We start from the raw sequence: 17570 nt of genomic DNA, 5'->3' as shown, positions 1-17570 counted from the left end.
TGCAGGAATTAGTGACTTGTTTCCAAGGAATCGTGAATGGGAAAAATGGTGTCTTAACAGGAGTGATACAGGAGATATCACCTTAAGCAAATGATCACGGTTAACATGATTGGTAATAAGTCACGTTCCCCCTGAAATGATGTTATCAGAAGTAGACTTCCCCTCTGTGGAATTTTTACCAAAATTCCATAACCCTAATCTCTCATGAGAAAAACATCATACAAACCAAAATTGAGGGGATTTTCTAAAAGATATGTGACCAAAGCTGTCAAGGTCATAAAAAAAAACAAGGAAGAGAAGCTGATGAAGAATGGAGACCAATGGGACATAGTGACAGAGTGCAATGAGGCACCCTGAATTGGATCTTGGAACAGAAAGAGGACATAAGTGAATCCAAAGACCGAAGTTCAATCCAGATGGCCAACAGACACATGAAACGATGCTCAGCATCCCTCCTCATCAGGGAAATACAAATCAAAACCACACTGAGATACCACCTCACGCCAGTCAGAGTGGCTAAAATGAGCAAATCAGAGAACTCTAGATGCTGGCGAGGATGTGGAGAAACGGGCACCCTCCTACACTGTTGGTGGGATTGTAAACTGGTACAGCCCCTCTGGAAAACAGTGTGGAGGTTCCTCAGGAAACTAACAATAGAACTCCCCTATGACCCAGCAATAGCACTGCTAGGAATTTACCCAAGGGATACAGAAATGCTGAGGCATAGGAGCACATGTACCCCAATGTTCACAGCAGCACTCTCCACAATAGCTAAAACATGGAAAGAGCCTAAGTGTCCATCAACAGATGATTGGATCAAGAAGATGTGGTTTATCTATACCATGGAATACTACATGGCAATGAGAAACAATGAAATCTGGCCATGTGTAGCAACATGGATGGACCTTGAGGGTGTTATGCTGAGTGAAATAAGTCAGGCAGAGAAGGACAAATATCATATGTTTGCACGTATAGGAGGATTAGGAGGAACTTGACGGAGGATCAAGGGGGAGAAGAAGGGCGGAAATGGTGGGGGAAAGGGAGAGAGGCAAACCATGAGAGACTCTTGAATGCTGACAAAAACTGAGGACTGATGGATGTGGGGGGGAGGGGGGGATGGGCATGGAGGAGGGCACTTTGGGGATGAGCACTGAGTGTTATGTAGAAACTAATTTGACAATAAACTATTTGTAAAATAAAAAAACAAAAAAAACAAAACAAAGACCGAAGTTCAGTTTATAATAATATACCAATGTTAATGTCTTAGTCCTGGCTAATGTACCTTGAATATAGAAGATGTAACATGAATGGAAACTGGGTAAGGAATATATGGCAACCCTATGTGATATCTTAGCATTTTTTTCTGTAAGCATAAAATTATTTTAAAATAAAAGACTTGAGGACATAGGAGCCAGCTTGAAGAAGCTCCCAGTGCTCAAATCAAAAACAATTTAAGCATGAAAGTAAGTAATAATATTAATGAAGTATGATCCATCGAGCAACACAGGAATCCATGAGCCTATTTTTTAACATAAATTAGTAGATAAATATCCTGAACACTTGAAAGGGAATAGAGTATTTACATAGTCTTAAAGTATTCCCCTTTAAACCCGTATTGTATACAAAGGGGAACTCTGCATGGAGAAGATACCACTTTAATAAAAGTCAGTCAAAATGATCAAAGTTAATTTTACTGACAGTGAGCCAAAATCTAAAATGTGTACCACTCTGTCCTGCCAAGGATATCTAACTTGAATCTAATCATGAAGAAACATCAGACAATTCCAAATTGACATTCTACAAAGGACATTCTACAAAATAACTGGCCTATCATCTTCAAAAGGGTCAAGGTCATAAAAGCTGAGCAAAGACTGAGGACTTATTCCAGGCTAAAAAGACTAAAAAGAGACAATGAAATGCAATACGTAATTCTGACCCAGACCCTTCCACTATGAAAGACATTAGTAGGATAACCAGCAAAACTTAAATGTGATCTGAGGATCAGGTGGCAATTATTTTGACTTCAATGGCAGTGATGTGGTTATGGTGGAGAAAGTCCAAATTTGTAGGAAATACACAATGAAGTACTCAGGGTGGAAAAGCATCATGTTAGTACTCACAAACAGTTCAGGGAGAAAAGTTCTTTGTATTATACTTTTCTGTAGGTTTGAGATTTCAAAACTTCCCAGATTCATGTGTTCTTGTTTACTGCCATTACGTCTAGACAGGGCTGTAAAAAGTCCACAGGGTATATAAAGTCAGAAAAATGGAGATTAATCCCCACTCAAAAGCAAGCAGTTAAACTTGTGGGTAATAGAAGATCCAAAGTCCAGGAAATAAAAGCAAGCTGGGAGCTAAGAGCAGAAAATTACAGTAGTGGGTTGAGGAAAGATATAAAGCCCAATTGGCTGGGACAAAAGGGGTTGGATGAAGTAGGTCAAAGTGATAGGAAAAGAGGCAAAGTATACGTACGCGTACCAGTATAGGCTTGAACAAATTCAATGACCTGTAATGCTATTTTGGCATTCAGGTGGTAATAAACAGTTAACAGACAGCTTCAAACACAAGGAGAATATATGTGTACACAGGAGTGAGAAATAAATTCACAAACCTAAAGCTAATGATAGTAAAAATAAGCACAGAATAAAGCTATGCATGAAAAACAAGGTTAGGGGCCCACAATGAATTAGGGACTCAGAAATCTAAAAAAAAAAAAAAAGAGAGAGAAACTTCTTCCTTATCAAGTGCTTGTTGTGAAGAACAGTGAACAGCACAATGGGCAACTGTCTCCCCATGTTTTAAAGAGAAATATTCTTAGGGCACCCGGGTGGCTCAATAGGTTAAGCGTCCCACTTCAGCTCAGTTCATTCTCTCAGGGTTCGTGGGTTCGAGTCTCACATCAGGCTCTATGCTGACCGCTCAGAGCCTGGTGACTGCCTCAGATTCTGTCTCCCTCTCATTCTGCCTCTCCCCCGCTCATGCTCTCTCTCTCTTTCAAAAATGAATAAACATTAAAAAATTTTTAATTAAAAAATTTATAAAGAGCAATATTCCTCATACCAATCTTTGATGTTTAGTCCATTAAGGAGAAAATAATACACTGCAATTCTTTGTAAACCTCTGTGCCAGGCACGGTGCCTCAAGTGTCAGTTGGTACTGCTGAGGAGGGTGGAGAAGAAGGAGGTTGTACAACAAACATGAAGTGACTCAGTTGACTTTTTTAAGAAAGAAAATTAATGAGCCTGATTTATACTCCTATCCAGATGGAAGATCACCCCACCTTGGCATAAACATGGCCCACTACAGATTCTGATGGAAACTCTCTGAGCTCTAGATCTGCTCAAGTGGTCCATACTCAGGAAGTCCCCAAAACATGATCAAATTACTTTAGCCTGGAAAGGCACTTCTCAACCTGGGCCTTTAATTCCCCAGTGAGATCAGGCAGAAGTTACAGGAGATCCAAAATCTCTTGAAATTACATGCAAATTTCTACGTGTCTAGGAATATTAAGCACTTTCCTGGAGAGAGGGTTTATGGCTTTCGTCCTACTCATAAGCCGTCAACAGTTGACTGATTGAATTATAAGTAAATGGAGTAACGTCACTGCCAAAAAAGCCAGCAGCACAATCTTACAAGGCAAAATTTCTTCATTTTACAAATCAGTCATGAGACTTGAGGATGTCAGGCTTATTAATAGAAGTCTAACATTTCAGAACAAAGTAGGTGAGTAATCTTGTTTTAAATTTACATTGGAACAATGTGTCAGGTTCTAGGTGAAATATTTGTGACACAAAGGTAAATATTACTTAATTCCTGTCCTTTGAAACACATTACGGTGAGTGTGGAGAGTCACAAGGCAAGGTAGGAGAAGAATAGGAGCTTCGGAACCAAACAGACTCGAGTCTTTCCCACCCTGCCGCTAATTAGCTGAATGACCTTGGGCAAACTGCTTCACATCAATTTTGTATCTGTTTCCCTGTTAACAAAATGGGAATGAGAAATTCTGATTTTACAGCCTTGAAATGAGAGGTATAACGTAAACAAAATACAACATACAATGTCTGGCAATAGTAAGTACCCAATAAACAAAACTTTTTATTGGTGCTATAGATATCCAAAGGAGAGAGAAATTTGTTCTGGCAGAGGGATTACTGGAAGATCTCGATTAGACAACCATACACAATTTTGGGTGCCACATTTTAAGGAATACAATGACAAAGTAGTAGTGCGTGCATACAGGGAAAAATGATGAAGACTGTGAGGAAATTTAGACTCATACCTGAAAAACTAGTGATTTGAAGAAACTGAAATTATAAGTTAACAAACAAAATTCTCTATATCATGGGAGGGGAGAAGTTAGATCAGGAAATCAAAATTTCAGGGAAATTAATGTTATATATTCGGTATAAATAAGACATTTAAAACCAAGCTGTCTGAAGATACTAAGCAGTGATGCCTTTAAAAGTAAAGGTGTTAAAAGTATGCTAGAATTCATGGGTTGAGAACTTTAAAGTGGATTTACTTATACAGTAAGCAAAAGAGTTAGATAAAATGTCTTCTGCCATCCCTTCCAATACCGAGATTTTACTTTTTTTTAATTCTATATCAATTGGGATACTATTGGTTGGTAGTATCAGAAGACCCAACTTGAAATCCATGAAATCAAAGGAATGTAGTGGCTTGCATAGGTACGAAATCCAGAGCTAAGTCTCAGATACAGCTTGACCAGGGCTACAGCTCAGCTTCTCTCTCTTCCCGGTGCCCCACCCCCTACCCTCATCCAGTACCTCTTTGGTTGTCTGCTCTGTTCCCAGACTATCAGCAGCAAACAGGGCGATGCGTCTCTGCATTCATATCCAGTAGGAAGAAAGAGAACCCCTTAAGAAGCAAACAAAAGTCCCAAGCTTCTTGTTATATTGGGTTGAAACAATCACTACAGTCAAGGGACAATGATATACTGACTGGCTTAGGGCCCATGCTTTCACTAATTCTCATGCCAAAAGGGAAGAACACTGTCTATTGGTTTATGTCAGCCAATGGGGTGATCTCTATCAAATGGACTCAAACCATATAGTTGGTAAATAATGAGGGAGGGGTAAGTCTCAAAGGGATATCTGGGTGCTAGGAGGAAAGACAAGAGAAAGAAAGAAAACTGGGTAGGCAAAAGCGTTGGGTTCTCAGCAAGAAACATGGCATACTCAAAAACTAAGTAATAGAAGAGATTTTTAATGCTTTTATTTTTGAGAGTGAGAGAGAGAGAGAGAGAAACAGGCGTGAGTGGGCGGGGGCTGGGGTTGCAGAGAGAGAGAGAGGGAGATACAGAATCTAGGCTCTAGTCTCTGAGCTGTCAGCATGGAGCCCAATGCAGATCTCAGAAATGGTGAGATCATGACCAGAACTGAAGTCAGATGCTCAAGCAACTGAGCCACCCTGGCATCCCAAAGAGAATTTTTTAAAGAGACTATCTACAAAGGCCTTAAAAAAAAAAAAAAAAAAAAAAAAAAGACTATGGTTAACAAGTCTCCCATAACCTCTAAGCCTAAGGAAGCAAGGTGAATGATTACAACCCAGAGAGCTTAGATGCATGGAGAGCCAATGGAAAGGAACTGTGACCTTTGAAAGAGGAAACAGCCAACCCAAGGTATCCTGGTAGAAAGGGAGATGGGCGAGTAAATGCTCCAATCTCTCTCTCCTCCACCCTTTAATCTCCCACTGGTGGTTCTGGACAAATGCACCCAGAAACCAGAGGATGAGAGAGCCTGGTTAGTGCAATCCACAGTAAGATAAGTCTCCCAGGACACAGCGCAGGTGAGAAGGATGGAGACAGATCTGGAGGAACAATGAAAGATAGTAAGCATAGTGACCAAGAATAATCATCTGCAGATAATCATAAGCCAAAATATACAGACAAGCATTCTAGGTGGTCTGATTTTCCCTCTTCTCACTACCTCTCTCAGTACACATCATCCCCTTAGATGAAGGCAACTGCCTTCCTAGCCAAACAAAATAACAGAGCCAAAGTTTCAGATAAGCACTTACAGAACATTTATAGATAATTTTTGTTTTCCTTGTTTACATTTTAACATTCCATTATTTGCCTTGTTTCAGCTGGTCTAAGTACAGCTAAGTATAAAACATCCTGCCCACTGTTAGGAAATGAGCTCTGGAAGCTCCTAAGGGCCACTGGCTATAAGGTAGCGGAGACAAGTACACACGGAAGTAGTAAGTGACAAAACTCAGGGCATCAGAGGGACCCCTTTCCAGCAACAGCCTTCCATCAGAGATGACCTCATTTAATGCTTCCCTGATGTTCGAGATCTTGTTTATTTAAAGAGCAACTGTCTTGAGTACAGCTCTTTCTTGAGTGCTGACATAAGGCACAGGTGTCCCCGTCAATGATTGGAAGCTGGAAGAGTCCCTGTTCTGGCACAAAGCTGTTTAGATGTTATTATAACTATTCAGAATAATCTTAAATGTCAGAAGCATCAGCAGCATTAAATAGCTGTTAAGATGCTAACCGACAACAGTAAACACCATCTGCCATAGTATTCTATGGGAAAACAGGTTACAGTCCAAAACATAATTTATAAGCATAAGCTGGCCATTAATTAGGAAATGGTCTGTAAATCACCTGAGACTTCTTTGGACTGCTTGTTAACATCCAGCATGGTGATGCTGACCACAAAGGACTCCTCTTCTTGAAGATGTTTTCAGAGCAGAGAACAAGCTTTGCTGAAACACTTTTCAAGAATTCTTGCCAAGACCAGAAGCTTAGTGAGCCAGTGACAACCAAGAAATCTAGACATTCCGGGGCGTCTGGGTGGCTTAGTCGGTGAAGCGTCCGACTTTTGCTTAGGTCATGATCTCGCGGTTAGTGGGTTCGAGCCCCGCGTCAGGCTCTGTGCTGACTGCCAGCTCAGAGCCTGGAGCCTGTTTCAGTCTGTGACTCCCTCTCTCTCTGACCCTCCCCCTGCTCACGCTGTCTTTCTCTCTGTCTCCTAGAAATAAATAAAAATCTTTAAAAAAAAAAAAAAAGAAAAGAAATCTAGACGTTCCTTTAGCAGCTTTAGGTGTCCTTGTTACATTGGGTATAATAAAGCATACAGAAAAGGAGAGTCCATCATGCAATTCTGATTAACTACACTAGGAAACAGATAACTTTTAAGTTGTGTAAACTACACTAAGTAACTACACTAAGAATAACTTGCCAAGAATGCAAAATGGTATTCTTGATAAGAAGAATAATTTCAAAATGTTAAAAAGTCCCAGTATTATTATGAAAAAGTGAATAATAGCCCTATTATGAAAAGAGACAGTAATTACTGATTATTAGAGAAAACAAATGATGCATATTTTTAAATCTCACAGTTGGGGTGCCTGGGTGGCTCAGCGGTTAAGTGTCGGACTTCGGCTCAGGTCATGATCTCACAGTTCAAAGGTTTGAGCCTCGCATCAGGCTCTGTGCTGACAGCTCAGAGCCTGAGCCTGCTTTGGATTCTGTGTCTCCCTCTCCCCCTGGCCCTCCCCTGCGTGTGCTCTCTCTCAAAAACAAACATTAAATTTTTTAAAAAAAATAAAAATTTGCAATTAAAGAACACAAAGTAAGTGAGAAAATGCTATAGGTTTCTGACAAATACAAAAGAAACACAGGAATAAATAGCTTTTAAAAAGAAAATCAACTGGGGCGCCTGGGTGGCTTAGTCAGTTAAGCGTCCGACTTTCGCTTAGGTCATGATCTCGCGGTTTGTGGGTTCGAGCCCCGCGTCGGGCTCTGTGCTGACTGCCAGCTCGGAGCCTGGAGCCTGTTTCAGTCTGTGACTCCCTCTCTCTCTGACCCTCCCCTGCTCACGCTGTCTCTCTCTCTCTCCTAGAAATAAATAAAAATATTTAAAAAAAAATCAACTGAAATACTCTATATTTGGTGGTTTGTGATTCTAAAGTGCTTAGCTGATAATACTGTGCTTTGAAATGGACCTTGGTGAATTAACCATCAAGCTTCTCAATTAACTATTATAATAGAGTACGTCAAAATGAAAGTTAATAATGTCCAGAGTGAGACAATACAATGTTTTGTTTCTATTACTAATCTTGGCTGTTAGCCCTAAGCACTTCACATTTTCTCTTAATTACACCATAAAGTCTCTTTCAGATTCTAAAATCTAAAACAAGAACAAAACACATGTACACATACATAACATGGTAGGAAAAAACTGAGTGAATTCAAACAGTATAGAGAATAAATGCCACTGTTTTCTCCATTTTGAAACCCCAGTTAACTATTCTTTTGAAACAGAACCAGGTTAACCAACAAATGTAAACCAATGTATAGAAAGTCCAACAAAAAACACGTATTAGAACATTACCTTAAAATTCTAAATTCAGAGTTGCAAAAGACTATTCACACACACACACACACACACACAATGGCTATTCTGAATAAGAACCCGTATTTTCAATATTGTTATTATTCGCTTTAATTATAATTATTAGAAATGTTATTCATGATAAATTAATCACAAAAATTACATTCCAAAACACAAACATGCAAAGACATTTCTATAAATATTCAAAGCACAGTGGTCTGAAGCATTTGGGGATGTAGGTAGCTTGATGAAGCCAGACCAGAATCCAGTATAGGACTAGTAAGAAAGGAGACTGCAAATGTGGGCAAGCGCCAAGTCACAAAAAGCCTTGAATCTTATATTTCTATCCTAATATGTCATGCCTTTCAATCCAAGGTCTGAGTACTCCATGGTAATAAGGAGTATGGAAAATCATCGGATAAATATGTCCATCTTCTTAAGTGTCAGGTTTATGAAAAAAAGTTGTAAGGCAGTGAAACAAGTTTAAGTCATCATTTGTACATTAACTCCATGTTTACTAGTAGAACAAAACATTAACATGAATTTTTCAGTCAGAAACATGAAGCTTCAAAGCCATTTCACTCTTGGAATAAGCTAATTGAGCTTCACTATTCCTTACGATATGAGAAAAAGAGACAAGTTGAGGGCCATTTGATGAAGATTTTGAGAATGTAGAGCTAAACCTTTCCTTTCTTCTCATTTTCTCTCCTTTTCTTTCTTTCTGTCTCTCTCCCTTTCTTTCTTTGCAGTAGAGTGACACTATTGGATTTGTGCTTTGAAGAGTTCTCTCAAGGGAAGCAGTAAGCAGGATGAGCTAAAACATAAGACACAGGACAATAATGAGGGTAGATGACAAACAGAAAAGTTGTAATAGTCTGGACAAGAGATAAAAAGGGACATGAACCAAAGCTGAGACTATGAAAACACAGAGGCTAAGAGAATTCAAGAAAACCTAGGAGGCCGACCAGACAGCACCTGACTGCACAGTAACTATTCAATGAGACAGCTTCTGAGAACTGATTTTACCTAAAATTAAAATTTGAGTAAAATTTCAATAAAGAAAACACCTTTGTTTTAAAAATGTTCAATGAGTATTACTGGGCTCCTACTAATCAGTTACCAACGTAACTTTTCTACAGACTTGAGAACTACAATGAGGAATGGCCTTGATCCTTAATGTAATATTCTAGAATAAAAGAATGAATGAACTGATAGAGTCTTCTAGAGAAGAACAAGAATTTGAGCATTTAAAATATCTGATTACTTAACGACTGAACAAAAAGTAGTAACCTTCTTAAACCACATTAGTTGTTTCATAAGAAGTAAATTGGTAGTTTAGCCAAGTAATAAATGCTAAAAGGCACAACTGAAAATTAAAGTTAAATCCTCATTTCTAAGTTGACAGTAAACTGCAGCCACTGAGAGGAACATTAGAATCAGACATTAGAATTGTTAAGGGAAATAAAAGATAAAATATAAAAAATCCTTGCAGAATATATTCATAAGACTATTACAACTTAAGAGTAGGTTAGGTGTATGTTAATTTTATTCAACCAATAAAAATAGCTATTCTCAATCTAATTAAAGACTTTCAACTGTTTTTAAAAATTAGCATATTTTGCTCTACTATACTTAATTAATGTAACACAGACCACTGATAGTTATGACTGTGATCAGAAAACCAGCAAAGATACAACTACAGAAGATGACAGAAAGAAACACTACTCAAATGTTATCTGTGCACTGATAGGTTTAGACTTTAAAGCTACACATCATAAATGTTAAAAACAACATTTTATAATATAAATCAGAATAGAAAAAAATAAATGCTAGAATAAATCTGGAAACTAATCTCTAGGTCCTAATAACTATTTTTGTTTTTAGATGAAACTCTTCAATTCTCAAAAAAATGTGGCCTAAGGATTTAACATGAAATTTTAAGATAGTCGGCAGTAAAAAACTCATCTAGACATGTAGATCTGATACCAATTTTATTCAATAGTTTACAGTTGCTACTTTACAGAAAATTCTAAGATTTAGGCTAAAGATAAAGTTATAACAGAGAAAAAATATCTCAAAAATACAAATCAGTAGAATTCTCAAAAAAAAAAAAAACCTCCATTCATCACTAATACCAATTAAAACCGTTCCTGTGTTTGGACCCTTTATTTTTTTTTCGTGGCTCTTAATAAAGGAAATGAGAATGGTACAGCAAAACAAGAATAGAGCAAACTGTCTAGAATTTTGTGTCTAAATATTTTTAGAATGCAAGGAAATGTAGTAACAAAAGAAAATTAAGACTCTTCTCCATCTCTCTTCTTCTAGATTATCTACACACAGAGCTGTTATTCCTTCAACTTTTTTTAATGCCACCTGCTTCTTCAGGCCTTCCTCTTCCTGAACCCCCTTGCGGTCTTCTATTTGCGTAGGTAGGGGAAATTTGCTTCTATGAAATGAGCCTATTGCAGGTGTTCTTATAGGGAGCATCACAAAATCTTACCTGACAGATGGGAAGCGCTGAAGGAGGGATGAGCTATATCATATTGACAGAGACTTTTTACACTGCTGGTTAACAAAATGGCCCCCCATGCATATGGGTTACAAGGTTATATGCTCTCATTTACTGTGAATAGAATGTGAGGTCTATTTACAAAGTAATGAGGTACCGCTCTCATTATTTTAAGGGTCTTACAGAAGAACTGCCCTGCAATTATCAATCGCCAGCCCACTTACAATTCCCTATATCCCCTTATAGAAGGAACCACATGAATCGGCTCAAATCTGCCACCGCCAGGACAACCTACCCTGCTCCATCCACACAAAATATTTAAATTCAAGCTATATGTGAAATATACACAAACATCTAGACAATTAAGAAACACTGAAGAATCAGACATGGCTTCTCTTCCTTTTTTTTTGTAAAACCAAAATACATATGCATACATAGACACAGGAAAAGGGAGAAGGATAGTATCTTATGTTAACAATGGTTGTCTTTAAATACCAGAAATACGCAAGTATTTCCTTAGCACTGGGGACAACATGGATGGACCTGCAGGGTATTATGCTAAGTGAAATAGACGGAGAAAGACAAATACCATGTGATTTCACTTATATATGGTATCTAAAAAACAAAAGAACAAAACAGAAACAGACTCACTGACACAGAGAACTGGTAGTTGCCAGAAGGGACAGGCGGGGGAGGGGGTGTGTGAAACAGGTGAAGGAGATTAAGAGGCACAAACTTCCAGTTAGAAGTCCATCACGAGTATGAGAAGTACCGCATCAGGAAACTAGTCCATAACATTGTAATAACTTTCTATGGTGACAGACGGGAACACTGTGGTGAGCAATGTCTAACCTATAGAATTGTCCAATCACTATTTTGTACACCTGAAACTAATATAACATCGTGTTAACTATACTTCAATTAAAGAGAAAATACAGGTGATTTCTATTTTCCTCCTTGGCACCTTCCTGTATTTTCTCACTTTTCTACAATGAGCATGTAGACTTTGGCAATAAAGGGGGGTGGGGTGGGCGGGGGGTAAATAGATGCAGAGTTTCTAATCTTAAAGCAACAGTAAATCTGGATCAAAGACACAAAGTAGCCTCTTTAAGCTTCCTTAGAGTCGCTAAGTAACAAATCCTCCAGGACTTGACATGACAGAAGGTGGACGCAAGGTTCCCCAAAGCGCAGCGATAAACCTCTCCATTCCGGGGCCCTGGTAAACCGGGGATGGGGGTGGAGGGCAGAGTTCTTTCATACAAACTTGGGCAAGTGCTTCTGCAATAGCAAAACTCACTTTCAGCTCTCTCATGACCCCGCCCCCCCCCATGGCACGCCCAAGGCCGGAGGACCCTAGGGGGGAACCCTCCGTCCCTCTCAAGGTGGCCCCGAAAACTTGGTCCCCCAAAACTGTGCTCCTCGGCTCACTTCCACTCCACTTCCTTTCCCCTACTATTTCACCGACTTCTCTCTCTACCCTCACCCAAGGGCCACAGGGGAAGGAAAGAGCGGGGCGAACGAAAGGCAGCCGCCCCCGATTCCCGTGACCTTGGACCCGTGCTTTGCTTCTCGGAGCCTCAGTTTCCTACCGTGCCACCCGGCAGGGGGGGCGCAGGCTCAGAAGCCCGTGGGCTTTGCAAAATCGACGGACGGTTCTAACTCGGCAGCGACGCCCTCCTTCCCCCGACCGTTCCAAGGCGCCGGGCACCCGCTCGGCCACCTCCGCGCAGCTTCCCTTGGAAGCCCTGCCCCGATGTCCCCGGGACGGGCCGCCTCAACGTCCTGTCTCCGTACCTGGCAGTTGCTGTCCTGGGGCAGGTTTTTCACCAGGATTTTCCTGCGGTTGCTCAGCTCCCGATGCATCCGCTGCAGCCGCGCGGCGACCTCTTCGGGGTGCAGCGCGCTGGGCGCGGAGCCCGGGGCAGGGTCCTCGCTCGCGCCGGCGGAGGGACCCGGCCCGCGAGGCCCCGACCCAGACCCCGACCCCGGCCCCGCCGCGCCGCCCAGGCCCGCGCCCCCCTCGCCGCTGCCGCCTCCCGCCGCCGCCATCTTCCCGGGCGCCCCTCGGCTGCGGGCTCCTCCGGAGGCTCGAGGGGAAGAGGAGAGAGAAAGCGGGAGGAGGCCCGGGCGGGGGCGAGGCGGGCAGAGGCCGCAGAGTGGGCCCGGCCGCGAGGGGGAGGGAGGCGGCGCCGCAGCCAGCAGCCGGCGGGCGGGAGAGGAAACCTGAGCGCCGAGGAGGAGCCCGAGAACCACCTCGCGGGAACCTCCCCCCGGGCCCCAGCCCCCGCGCACGGGCGGCGCCCATCCCGCCCTGCGCGCCGGTGGGGGCCCGGGCGCCGCCACCGGACACCTGTGCGCCGCGGGCTGGCTGCTCCCCTCCTCGCGAGGCCGTAGCGAACGCCCAGACTTGGGCTCTAGGGATGCGGCCTCTTAGCCGCAGCTTCCCGAGTGGGGGCGGGACGGGGGGGGGTCCCTGCGCGGCCCCTCCACGTGACGCCCAGCTGTCCCCGGGCTCTCCTCAAAACTCCCGCGTTGGGGAGGCTCGGTGGCTGCAGATGCCAGTTGGGGCTCCCCAAACCCGGGGAGGTGCCCTGCAGGCTCCCGGACCTCAACCTTACGTGCTCAAGATGTGCATATTTGGCAAAGAAGTTTGAGTTCACGATGAAAAATAAAATTTGAGATTTTTCTAGGTAGTACAGAGATATTCTGGAGGAAATTTTATACATTTGGAAAAACCTGATAGCAAAGTATTTTCCTAGCCACGCACCAGAAAGACTGCTCTTCACCGTTCCCGGTGGTAAAGTATTAAAATGTAAAAAGCCTAGATGGTTGCATGTGCAACATTATAAAACGATCCTGAAACAAAGACTAACATGGAAGAGGAGTTATGGCAGGGGACTGGAGAATGCCCTAATTGAAACTTGCAGAGTTACATTGTAGAACTAGACTCCGTCAAAGTGATGTTATCAGATCAAACCATCAGCACCCTTTGGCACCAGCTCAAATGAGTATCAGCAGAGAGGACTATGCATCTTAAATGTGTAGCATGCAAATTTATCTGTAAAACAAATAAACCCTGTTTAACACCAGTATTATTCTGTTAGGGGAACATATTTTAGATGAAGGTGACAGAAAAGGAAAAACAAAGGATTAAAAAATACTGTGCATTCAGTTCTTACACTGTACCTCCACATAGTTCTAAGTCCTTTACATAGATTTCATCTCATCTTCACAATAACGCAGTTTTGTTTTAGGTTCTATTTCCCCACTTTACACATGAAGAAATGGAGTCTAGTCTGCTTAATTCTAAAGCGCAATGTTCTTAATAATATAAAAAGATTCCCCTGTAATCCCAAAGTAATGACCCTTAATATTCCTGAAGTTATTCTCTACCAGTTGGTGGTTAGATCATTTAAATGATTCTGCAGTATACTCATGTTCATAGCAAAACTATTTCCAATAGCCAAAGGGTGGAAAAAACCTAAATGTGCATCTACCCATGAACAGATACATTGTGGTATATACATGCAAGGAATATTATTCAGCCATAAGAAGGAATAGTACTGCTATTAGACAGAATATTAAGGGGCACCAGAGTGGTTCAGTTGGTTAAGCATCGGACTTCGGCTCAGGTCATGATCCTATGGTTCGTGAGTTTGAGCCCCGCATCAGGTTCTGTGCTGATGGCTCAGAGCCTGGAGACTGCTTCGGATTCTGTGTCTCCCTCTCTCTCTGCCCCTCCCTTGCTCACATTCTGTGTGTGTGTGTGTGTGTGTGTGTGTGTGTGTGTGTGTGTGTCAAAAGTAAGTAAATATATTTTTTTAAATGTTTTATTTATTTCTAGGAGAGAGAGAGAGACAGCGTGAGCAGGGGAGGGTCAGAGAGAGAGGGAGTCACAGACTCCGAAATAGNCGACTTCAGTTCAGGTCATGATCTCATTGCTGGTGAGTTGGAGCCCTGCATCAGGTTCTGTGCTGATGGCTCAGAGCCTGGGAGCCTGCTTCAGATTTTGTCGCCCCCACACCCCACCTCTGCCTCTCCCCTGCTCGTGCTCTGTCTCCTCTCTCTCTCTCAAATATAAATAAACATTAAAATTTTTTTTTATTTTTATTTATTTCTAGGAGAGAGAGAGAGAGACAGCATGAGCAGGGGAGGGTCAGAGAGAGAGGGAGTCACAGACTCCGAAATAGGCTCCAGGCTCTGAGCTGGCAGTCAGCACAGAGCCTGACGCGGGGCTCGAACCCACGAAGCACGAGATCACGACCTAAGCGAAAGTCAGACGCTTAACCGACTAAGCCACCCAGGCGCCCCAAGTAAACACATATTTTTAAAATTATTTTTAAAAGACAGAACATTAAGCTAAGTGAAGCAACAAAAGGTCACATAGGTATGATCCATGTATATGAAATATCCAGAATAAGTAAATCCATAGAAGACATAATGCAGATTAATGATTACCAGGGATTGAAGGAAGGAGGACTGCTTAATGGGTACAGTTTCCTTTTGGGGTGATGAAAACGTTTTGGAACTAGACAGAGGTGGTTGTTGGCCAATAATGTGAAGGTACTAAACAGCCACTGAATTGTTCACTGTAAAACGTTTCATTATGTTATGTGAATTTAACCTCATAAATATTTAAAATGAGGGGTGCCTAGGTGGTTCAGTCAGTTAAGTATTTGACTTCTGCTCAGGGCACTGTCTCATGGTTTGTGGGTAGGAGCTCCCCATCAGGCTGATAGTGCAGAGCCTGCTTGGATTCTCTCTCTCTCCCTCTCTGCCTCTCCCCCACTTGCACTCATCCTCAAAATAAATAAATACACTTTAAAAAATAAAATAAATGTTTGAAATGATATTTTACAGTTTATAGCTTTATTACCTGTTTTTTTACAGTACATATTTCTGAGCCTTCTTCTTTGCCAATATAATTGAACATTATTATTTTCCATGGCTACGTATTGTTCTATTGTGAGAATCACCATAATTTATGCCCCTAATTTCTTAATATTAGACATCTTTGTCTATTGTTAAAAGCCCTGACATTAATATCCTTGCATCTATGTTATCGATTCTTAATTTGCCATAGAAAAAGAACTAGAAGCAAAATTTCTTCATCATAGAATAAGTATACTTACAGATTTTTGATGTGTATTTCCCAACTACCTTCTTCAGTTTTCCCTATCACACACATTGCCTGAGAGTGTTCATTTCCCCACTTGCATTCAGGATAATTTGATATCAGAACAATATCTCATTTTGTTTTAAATTTTATTCCTTTGATTTAAAATGTTATGAATTTTAAATTCCAGTAAAGCCCTGTTTTGAGGTTGCAAGACTAGAAATATATTCTTTTTAAAAATTTCTTTAATGTTTATTTTATTTTTGAGAAAGAGGGGAAGGAAGGGCAGAGAGAGAGGGAGACACAGAATCCAAAGCAGGCTCCAGGCTCTGAGCTGTCAGCACAGAACCCAGTGCAGGCTTGACCTCATGAACTGTGAGATCATGACCTAAGCTGAAGTTGGACACTTAACCAACTGAGCCACCCAGGTGCCCTGAGATTCTTTAAAGTATATTCTTTAAAGCATGAATAGCCTTAGCATGTGCTCTGACCTTGAGTCATTCATTTACGTTTCAGAACATGTATATATCCAAATGAGTTCTATCTTCCTAACACTTATTAAATGCCTCTTATGTTCTAGAATACACACATACACACGGGCACTGGGACACAGAAATAATAAAATAAGTTTTCTGTGTGAAAACTTTTCTCAGTCTCATTGGAAGAAAATTATACAATGATTATAATTAAATTTGTGATACACATGCAAACAGAAACTTCAGAAGTAGTCCTGGAAAACAGTGCTCTGAGTCTAATTTTAGTTATGTTGCTTTTGCTGAAAATATTTTTCAAACTACTTTTTTGGTATTGACTTCAGAATCTATGGCAAATTTTTTGGCATAGCTTCTGTAGTAGTGAGCATGCATCTTTCAGAGATGGGTTTGACTTTGGAAATAATTAAACGTTATTTGAAGCCAAGTCTGCTGAATGAATGAGGTATTGATTATGCGTTTGGAAGTATGATTATATAATTACAGTTTGGGCGCCCCAAGTGGGGCATGATTACAATGTTATCAAATTTAAATCAATTTTATTAAGTGGGTACTTGGACATGATCCAACTCCTTGAACAATATTGCTGTGTCCTATAGGGTGGTGACTTTCAAACTTCCCAGTCTAGTGGGAAATAAATGCCATAGTGGGAAATACATTTTACATCACAACCCAGTAAACACACCCATACATGCCCATGTGTGCGTGCGCACGCGCACACACACACACACACAAACACACACACACGTATAACTATAACAAAAATTTTATAAAATAACATACCCATATCTGATGCAGCATGCTGTATGTAGCATTTTCTATTCTGTTCCTTCTTTTTAATTGCTGGGGGGGGGGGGAACACACTAAATTGATATCATGTGCCGTTAATGAGTCATTTTTCACATTTTGATGAATACTGCTCTAGTTTTCAAATCAATGATTTTCCTCATTACTTTGGCTCAACTGCTTCCAAGGAATTCAGAGAAATAACAGAACTTACTCATTTTGAATTATTTAACTGAATTGGTTATTATTACCACATGAGACAAATGGATGGAAACTGCAAAGACTTGGAAGTGCTACTACAATTC

The 17570-nt window shown here is 41.1% G+C and overlaps 1 protein-coding gene across 1 annotated transcript in view; it reads right to left on the bottom strand.

The window, feature by feature from the left end:
• Window positions 1-12921, bottom strand: part of RAVER2 (ribonucleoprotein, PTB binding 2) — an 87649-nt gene extending 74728 nt beyond the window's left edge. Inside the window, exon 1 of the mRNA XM_039233415.1 lies at window positions 12667-12921. Coding sequence (XP_039089346.1) covers window positions 12667-12921 — 255 coding nt within the window. The remainder of the gene's footprint in view (window positions 1-12666) is intronic.
• Between the last annotated feature and the right edge of the window lie 4649 nt (window positions 12922-17570).

Source organism: Hyaena hyaena, unplaced genomic scaffold, assembly GCF_003009895.1.
Source record: "Hyaena hyaena isolate Hyena2069 unplaced genomic scaffold, ASM300989v1 scaffold_75, whole genome shotgun sequence".
Classification (NCBI taxonomy): domain Eukaryota; kingdom Metazoa; phylum Chordata; class Mammalia; order Carnivora; family Hyaenidae; genus Hyaena; species Hyaena hyaena.
The sequence above is the reverse complement of the archived record's forward strand: the minus strand, read 5'-3'. Positions and strand labels throughout refer to the sequence as shown.